Source organism: Vigna radiata, unplaced genomic scaffold (assembly GCF_000741045.1).
Source record: "Vigna radiata var. radiata cultivar VC1973A unplaced genomic scaffold, Vradiata_ver6 scaffold_599, whole genome shotgun sequence".
Lineage (NCBI taxonomy): Eukaryota > Viridiplantae > Streptophyta > Magnoliopsida > Fabales > Fabaceae > Vigna > Vigna radiata.
The window spans coordinates 1-9,746 of NW_014543252.1; the positions used below are offsets into that span (position 1 = coordinate 1).

A 9,746-nucleotide genomic window follows, 5' to 3' on the forward strand; every position below is an offset into this window, starting at 1 on the left:
TATCATCTTTGGAAACTTAGAATGATTGAAGTTTTCTTGATGAATGTTGAATGATTACATTTGAATTGATGTTGTCTGGATAAATTGCTGTTTGGAATTGTTGATTATTCATTTGCAGGTTTTGGGTTTAATAGAGAAGCAAATTGGCTTAAAAAATGACTGCCAAAATTACAGACGGCCTCCACGCCGTCGCTAACACACTTTCGAACAGCGTTACCGAGGGCCTCATGGCCTTCGGTATTACCCACGGCCTAGTGGCCTTCGGTATTACCGAAGGCTTTGAGGCCGTCGGTAATACCGAGGGCCAAAAGGCCGTCGGTAAAGTTTCCGACAAGCAAATTACCGTCGGTAAAATTAGGTCTGGTCGTCTTCCCCTGTCAAAAGAATGACTCTGAATTCGAAATAGGGGTATTTATAGGTGAAGAGCGTAGCAGAAAACAGGCCCAAGCCCAACGGACCACCGCCCGACGGAATAAGTGTGCCGCCCGGCGGTTTCCCATAAACCTCCAAACCGCCCGGCGGCAAGGGTCACCGCTCGGCGGTTTCCCTCAAAACCGCCCAACGCCAACGCCAGTGCGTACTCCTCACCCTGGACCGCCCAGCGGTGTAAGTTGCTGCCGGGCGGTGCGTCGACTCTTCAAATCTTCAATTTTCTTCTCTTTTCTTGAGTCTACGACCTTTGTCTTCAGCTCCATTCTTCATTTCCTCAAAATAGCTACAAAACAATGCAAAATAGGCATAATATCGCTAAAAAGAGCTTTTGACTCTCTACAGACTCATTTATTGAGTTTTGCTTGATTCTAAGCTCATTCCAAGTAGTAAAGGGCGTAATTCGGTCTAAAATGACATATGAAAATAACTGTTTTTCAACCTTCATTAATCCTCTTGAGTCGTTCAGTCTGTCTAGGAGTTACTTGCAAAAAACATTCTGACCCTCAAATACGTGACTTTGCTTAATAATATTATAATAAAATAAATTATGAAAAAGTATCCACGGTCTCAAGATCAAACCTATATATACTTATAGACCTTGGGATAAGCTTCCAATTAAGTCTTAATTAATAATTAATTACTATTATTATTTTCATTATTTATCCCTTAATACTTTTATTGTTCTAATGTCCATTAATAACTTTTATGTTTAAACCTCTTTTTGATCCCTAAGTTATGAGCGGATGTTCAGTTTAGTCCCCGCTTTTAAAAATGTAAGCCTTTGGTTCCTAAGTTATAAAAAATGTATCAAATGAGTTCTTTTTTTATGTTCAAGGTCAAAGTACAAAGAGCAATCTAAAGTGTTGTTATTATTAAGAAACAAATCAGAGCAATCTAAAGATGTAGCAGTTGTTAAGAAACAACCAAAAACAGTATTTCAAGTCAAAAAAGGACTCATTTGATACATTTTTTATAACTTAGGGACCAAAAAAAGGTTTAAACCTAACTTTTATTACTATGATTAGATATCGATTAATTACCGTTTCTGACCTATTGTGCTTGGATGATCAACCGCCTGATGATTGTCCATACAAGCATACCGTACAATTATGAATAAAGCAAACCTGTTATTGAAAATTTTGTTGCTGAATTGATTATATCATTAACAGAAAATTCATTTTGTATCAATCATTGAATTAACTATCTTAATAATATATATATATTAATATTTTAATTAATATATTCAGTTTTTAATTGGTTGCTTTTTTATTTGTAAATGTCAAATATCAATTTTGTTAGTTGATCTCACTTGCAAAAAATTTATTCCACGTTTTTCCCCCATTAGAGAGGAAAAGCATTTGTTTCTATCACTTAATAGATTGCACAATGTTTTTCTCCTTTGCTTGGCTCACAATGTTTTCTTTCCATGTTTGCTTCTTCCCACATCGCTACCTCGCATGCCGACCAAAAGAAAAACATGCATAGGTCAATTTTTCGTACCGGAATCTACCATTATTTCACATAAATTCAATGTTTGAAATTATTACTTGTGTTGAAAAGTTTATATGGTAGACCATGCCACTTACGACTTAATAATTAAGCACTAAAGTTATTCTATACCATAATCATGAATCTATTTATATAAATGATATAAAACTCCTTTTCGTTGGCTATATAAAGCCCTGCATACCAAAATTTATATAACTACACAGCATAAGTTGCAGGTTTTACTAAAAGTACTGCATTTTGTCAACTAAACCCAGAAAGAGCAGAATTACTTGGAGGAGAAATTAACGATGTTTAGTGTTAAAGAATTAGTTGAATCGAGTACCATGAAGTCTGTTCCCTCCAACTACATTTGCCATAAAACCCCTGAAGATTTCATGTTGAATTATGAGACAGAGAACATTCCAACCATTGATTTTCTCCAACTCACCTCTTCCAATCCCAATGAACGCTCCAACGCAATCCAACAACTGGGGGATGCATGTCGTGATTGGGGTTTCTTTATGGTATTCATATGTTTAACCTCAAACCTTACATCATATATATATGTTTTAACTTGTCCACGTGCATATTGGAGTTTCCTGTTCCTTCGACATGCATGCACATAATACATACATATACATATATATAACTTTTTGTTGTGGTGTTAACATTGAAATGGTTTATATAGCTGATCAATCACGATGTGCCGGAGACACTAAGGGAGAAAATGGTTAGGGTTGGCCAGAGCTTCTTTGATCTGAGCAAGGAAGAAAAAATGGAGTTCGCAGGAGAGAAGATACTTGATCCAATAAGATATGGAACAAGCTTCAATCTCATGGTCGACACGGCACTTTTCTGGAGAGATTATCTCAAATGTCTTGTTCATCCTCATTTGAATGCTCCTTCTAAGCCTCCTGGTCTTAGGTACACACCTTTTCTTATAACAACTTTTAAGAATTTTCTTACAAATTATATGTTGAGTAGAACTGAGATTAAATGGATGCAATTCTTATTTTGTAAACAGATTAAATATGATTGAATTAAAAAAAAAGAGTTATATTTATTTTTCTACAAAGAAGTGAGATCTAGCTTTTATATAACATAAATCCCATCCTGATTGCAAATATCTGTTTGAAAATTTTCATAACGTAAGAAGATTGACTGTGAATGTCACTGGATATTGAAAACCTTTGCATAAATATATTAATTATTATATTAGTCTCACATTATCCACTTATTTAAAAGAAGAAAATAATGAGTTGATAACTCACTTTATTTTCAAACAGCGGTCTATCCAATAGCTCATTTTTGTGCTGATAAAAACATAACTCATTTAATAATAAAATATTATATTCAAATAACTATAATAATAAGATATTTAATTATATAATAGTTATATAAAATGATATTTGTCAATTATCTCAAAAAAAACCTTTCTTTAAAATTTCACGAGGTTTATCTTCTATGGTGTGGGTTGGTAAAGATTAGGTAAAGTCAAAAGCATTATCAGGTCCTTGTGGGCGGATACACTTATTTTCTTTTTAATATGAATTTTCTTGGTTTTAATATTTTGTATTAAATATCGAAAATGGATATACAAGGAAGATTGGGTATTTATAAGTTGTGACTTAATTCATAAAGGACTATAACAATGTCTACGCATTAAATTTGAAAGTTATTTTTTCAAGTACTCTATATATAAATTGAAGTATTTTTTTAATTGAATTTTTATTAATTACTTCTTTTATTGACAATTTAAATTTTTTGCATTTTTCAATTAATTTTTTATCCTTTATTTTATTCATTGATTAAATGACACGATTTTAATTGTCATTTTATTTACTTGTTTCTATATGTGAGGTTGTAAAGTTAATATATAAAAATCATATTATGGTTAATCTAACATGTAATATTTATTGTTCTCTTTAAAAATGTATCATACTCTTTCATAATTCTTAAGTCATTACTTATGCATAATAAGAGAACTATTCATGTCACTAATATTAATAAAATGATTTGTTATCAGTATATTTTCAAAGAAAAATTAATATAAATTAATCACAGCATTATTTTATATTAATGACATAATCTCAACATACAAATAACTTACATAATAACTAAAAGAAATAAATGACAATAAATTAAATAAAAAATATAAAACTCAATCAAAATATACAAATTAAAAAAAAATTAAAAATTGATTACATCTCTTTTATATACCCTCTAATTTTATATTCTTAAAAAAAAAAGTAGAGTGAAACTTATATTAATTTTCTTGGATATGATCTAGCTTAGTAAGTATGCAGTCAACGTCTCGAAAGAAGCACGACCACTCTAACAACCTAAACGTTGCCTGTTATTTATAGATATTTCATCTTCAAACTGTTTCCATTTTCATGCCATACATCTTCAAACTAAGATAAATTACTAAGATCAATTTTAGTGAGTTTTTCTCCTTTGATCATTTTTATAATATCAAGTTCAGAAAAGATTCATGAGAAAGTTTTGTGCGTACACTTGTCAAATTTATCTTTACTCATCTAGATTGGCTTAATGAGGACCATGTTCTACTTGAAGACAAACATATTCTCTCTTTTGATGAAAAAAGTTGTGAAAATGAAGCAGAACCAACATCATAACAAACCCCACCTCAGTGATAATGCCAACAGTAAAAGAACAATAAAATTTTAAAAGTTTGGTGCCATATTGCGTTGCTGCGTCGAAAAATATTAATTTAAGTAAAGAAAAAAAAAGTATATTGGAATTCGGACTTTATAAACTGATGAAAAAGCCACTCCCAAGTGTTATAACAGTACAACACTACTGCTGTTGGTGGAGAAGAGAAATTCTTAAATCTAATGGGAGACAAACAAGTGTGCGATGCACCAACCCACGTAATATCAGCACTCCATCTATTTTGGACTTTAAGAAAAAAACAAATTCTAATTATTGATGTGATGTTTAAAGTAGTCCTTATAGGATTAAATCCACGTATTATATATTAGTGATAAATATCACTTTACTAATAATTTTTATTTACCTCTAATAGCTTTTTATATAGAAAATCTATTAAATATGAATAAATCTATTACACAACTATTCGTAATTGAAATTATTATAGAATAGTTTACATTATTGATATATATATATATATATATATATATATATATATATATATATATATATTACTTATTAACTATTATATGGTCAACATTTTCCATTTATAGATTCAAACACAAAGGAAAAAACAAAAATAAAGTGGTTGTGAAAGATGTACACCTCTATAGAAATAAAACGAAAAGAATGAGAATATTATTGAAAAGATGAAAAGAAAGGTAGTCTCACCCTTTAAACTGTGCTCTATAATTTGTAATACACGTGGTAGATGTAATGATTTAAGATTTTGAAATAAGTATTTTCAAAAATATGTAAAAATAAGTTAATAGTTTCAAAGGATTATCTAAACAAGTTAACCTTTAGAGTAATAATTATTGAATTTTTTTTAAAAGAATATATAACAAGTTTAATCGAAAGTTACTCGAAATATAGCTTTTACAAGAAAACTTTACTTTTCAATCATTGTTTTTGGATTTGAATGAATAAATATACATCTTCATTTTTGCTACATTTATTATATATATATATTTCTATTAAGCTGATTTTAATACATTATACAACCTATAAATCTATATTTTTACTTTTTATCTAGATGCATATTAATTGTTGATATATATTTTTAGTATGTATGAATTGTTTTTGGATTTTGAATTTTGCAGGGAAACTTTTGAGGAATACAGCAGAAAGGGTAAGAAAGTGGTTGAAGAGTTGCTGAAAGGAATATCTCTAAGCTTAGGGCTTGAAGAAAACTACATACACAAAAGGATGAATGTAGAATTGGGGAGCCAAGTGCTTGTTATCAACTGTTACCCACCATGCCCTAATCCTGAACTTGTTATGGGTCTTCCTGCACACACAGACCATGGCCTTCTCACTCTTCTGCAGCAAAACCACCTTGGAGGGCTTCAAATTCAACACAACGGCAAGTGGATTCCCATCAACCCCTTACCCAAATCCTTTCTCATCAACACTGGAGATCACATGGAGGTAAAACAAAATCCATTCCTTCTTCTTTCTATGTCCTTCAGCTTTGAGAAAAGAATGAGTCTGCAGTTTCTGTGGCAGATACTAACGAATGGGAAATACAAGAGCGTTATTCATCGTGCAGTCGTCAACACAAAAGGGACTAGAATTTCTATTGGTACTGCACATGGACCCAATCTTGACACCATAGTGGGTCCTGCACCAGAGCTTGTAGGAGATGATAATCCAGCACTATATCGTGCCATCACTTACAGAGATTACATACTGCTTCAGCAAAACAATGAACTCGATAAAAAGACTTGCTTGGAGCGTATTCGGATTTGAATCAACGCAACAAACTTCTACCATCAATTATGCAGCATCAATGATGCAATTCTTGTATCTGAATCATGCCTCTGTTTCATCGTTTAGTTTTTGTTGTGATTGATGTGCTTGGAATTAATGTAGTGTGTCGCTGAAAATGGATGCGAAAAAGATTAATAAATTCGGAAGCAAGTGTTGTTAGAAAGTGGGTTTTAATATATAACTCAATCCCACAAAATCCTCCTTCACGCCGATGTATAGACATCTCATACGTGATAGTAGAAATTGGGTGATCCAACTTGACTCTGATACCATGTTAGAAAGTGGGTTTTAATGCCTGACTCAACCCCACAAAACTGACTTATAAGGTGAAGTTTGTACCTCACTTATATATTATAATTTTGTCTTATCTCTAGTCGATGTGGAACTTCCAACAAGTGGAGTTTGGATTGAAGGTTCAAAATGATCTTGCCGTTGTTAAATTAGTACAGTAACTAACGTGTCTTGTACATGACACGGTTCTCGCATACGAACGTATGAAAACCTAAATTTATGTATATTATACACGATTATATAGTTGCAATTCATAGTTGAAAAAGGTAAACAATTGTAGTAGCAAAGACGTACAAAGATATGAAACAAAAAAAATGAGAAATGGAGAAAACCAGAAAGAATAACAAAAGTAATCTTCATGGAAATAAAAACAGATTGGAAATTTATGAAAATTGTGTTAAACGATCTAGAGGGAAAAAAATAATATTAAATATTGTAGATTATTAGACATTTTATAGTGTTTGTTATTATCTTGTTGGTTTAATAGCTTCTTTGGTCCTCATTTTCGTTGCCTAATCTCAATTCAGTCCCCATTTTTAAAAGTGTGTGAATTATGTCCATATTTAATAAAATTTGTATCAAGTTTGTCCCTTCCGTTAAGTCTCACCAAACGGAGTTAATGCATTAATGACATGGCACCAGTTGGAGACAATGTATCACTATATTAATTTATTTGTGAGTAATGACGTGTAAGTCCGCATCCTGCGTTCTTACCCTGCACTTTCAACCAACATTGTTCTTCAGCTTCGCTTCCCAAACCTCTTCTCCAACCTTATTCAAACGACACATCCCAAATTCCAAACCTATCCTCCGAGGAAACCACCTTAGCAGACAAACTCCACGCCGCCATCAAAGAACACCACCGCAAATACCCCACACCAAACCCCAATGCCCCTCCCCTACACCCAACCTTACCATCCCCGACCTCTCCCTTTACTTCTCTACGCTCTCCGCCGCTCACACACTCTCCCACGCCATTGCCCACCACATCATGGAATCACAGTGGTTTTGGATCGGCCCTGGGTGGGTCAAGACATGGCAGATAATCCAATGAACGTTCTGGTGGTTCCTTCCCCTTTGCCTATTGAAGTCTCTCTGGTCCAAACAATGGTCATCACAAAGTTTGGTAGCTTCATTGAAATAGGTAGTTTAGGACTTTAATAGTTAAAAAAACATGGGAATAATTACTTTAATAGTGACTTAGAATGGGGAAAGTAGGTGAAAGTTAGATGCTTCTTCCATTTCATGAAGGTGCCATGGGGTTGTGGTACCAGATGCAAGTTAGATGCTTCTTCCATTGCAAGATCAAGATTACAAGACCAGAAACCACAAAAATCAATTTGGAACGAACCCCTACCTCTCAAATGACAAAACTGAGATATCAGAACAAAAACCTCCAAAGAGGAAAATAAAATCCCAATTTCAAAACCCAAATTGCAAGAATGATTTGCAATCACAAAAACCCTAAATTGTAGAATCTAGAACGAAAACGCCTAAAATATGAGAATAAATCAAAACCCTAATTGCAATTTCAGAAGAAGAGGAGGAGGATTGCACCGCTAATCAAAACCTGTAGAACATGAACCAAAATCATCCACCCCAAAATGCTACCTCACGCGACAATAGAGAACCCAAAATGCTACCTCTTGCGGGACCTCCACCGTGCAACAGTCGTGCCATAGTCGTGCCTTTGTCGCGCCATAGTCGTGCCTTTGCCACGCCTTCGCTCTGTCATCGTCGGCGTGAGGTTGTTGCCTATGCTAAAGACGCAGCAAGAAGCAGCAAGACGCAGATCATCCTCGCCCAACATTGGGTCGTCCGTAGTGGAGAGAAAAACAGAAATTTCAAGCTCCTGGCTTGAGTGTGACGAGGGAGAAAGAGAAAGGGTAGAATGAGTGTGACCCCTTGAATGAATCAGACGCGTAAGCACTATGCGTTGCCAGATCACCAGTTTATTAACGTCGTTTGGTCATCACCAGTTTATTAACGTCGTTTGGTCAAACAAGAGTTCATAGGCTACATCTAACCCTAAAGAGATGAATCTGGTTCTCCATTTCCATGGAGAACCCTAGAACTTACAAACATGGAAAATAGAAGAAGAAGGAGACCCAAAGGAAGAGGAAGAGATGTTCCCACAAGCTCCTCGCGCTCTCCATGAGCTCCAGATGTGAAATCGCGCCTCCAAAGAACCAAAGACCTCAACCCTTTCGTGTTTCTGAGTTAAATAGAGCAAATTTGCCATGTAAGGAAAAATGGCGCTAAAGAGCCCCTAAACAGTGGGGGCTCGGGTGCACGTCAGTCAAACTCAAAAACTGATGCACTGGCGCTCAAGCCCCCATGGAGAAAAGGGACTCGAGCCTGACTCTACTGCACTGCATCTTTTTCTGGTTTTTTTGCAGATTTGCTTGCTTTTGTGGCTGGTTTAGTTCTCAACATTGCTGGAGATTCTTCCAAGCATATTATTAGCTACAAAATAATGGGATTAGTGATGAAGTTACATCAATGTAGCCTAAAACACATTTATTCAGAAAACAAGACAAAAGAAAAGGATTAAGCAAGTTACAAGCTAGAAAGGAGTTGATTTTGCTACTAAAATGATGCTTAGATAATGGTAAGAATTAGCATTATCAAACTCCCCCAAACTTGAAAATTTGCTTATCCTCAAGCAAAAGTACTTCACCTAGCAAACAATTCAATCACAATGGTCTAGCAACTTAAGTACATTTAAATCAAATAAACAAAATCAATTATGCTTGCTCAACTTAGAAATTACATTCATTAGACAAAATGGTTTTAGCAAGCTAAACTTCAATCATGGTGTTCACAATTCAAAATCACCAGATAGATGCAAATAATAGATCAACAAACATGGCAAGTTGTTTTCATTGAGTGCATGAAACCCTTCCTCACCAAGGAAAGTGTTTCACTCAAGCACAATGGTGTATAAGGATGTGTGTTTTACTCTCTACCATCACAATGTTACACAAATCAACTTTGACTTTCATTTCAACAATATCAAACACATTCACAAACAAGTTAACATCACAAGGACTTTTTGAAGCTTGTATTGTGGCTGGGCTAAGGATAAA

The 9,746-nt window shown here is 34.1% G+C and overlaps 1 protein-coding gene across 2 annotated transcripts; it reads left to right on the forward strand.

Moving 5' to 3' along the window:
* Positions 1 to 2,149: 2,149 nt before the first annotated feature.
* Positions 2,150 to 6,529, forward strand: LOC106753392 (protein DMR6-LIKE OXYGENASE 2-like). 2 transcript variants are annotated; one of them, XM_014635193.2, is made up of 4 exons: positions 2,150 to 2,444; positions 2,609 to 2,844; positions 5,697 to 6,024; positions 6,091 to 6,529. In XM_014635193.2, the coding sequence occupies exons 1-4, from the start codon at positions 2,229 to 2,231 to the stop codon at positions 6,343 to 6,345; spliced, it is 1,035 nt and encodes a 344-aa protein (XP_014490679.1). In that variant the 5' UTR covers positions 2,150 to 2,228; the 3' UTR covers positions 6,346 to 6,529. The 2 variants fall into 2 exon arrangements, with proteins under 2 accessions (XP_014490679.1, XP_014490680.1); XM_014635194.2 differs by having other exon boundaries at positions 6,103 to 6,529.
* The last annotated feature ends 3,217 nt before the right edge of the window (positions 6,530 to 9,746 follow it).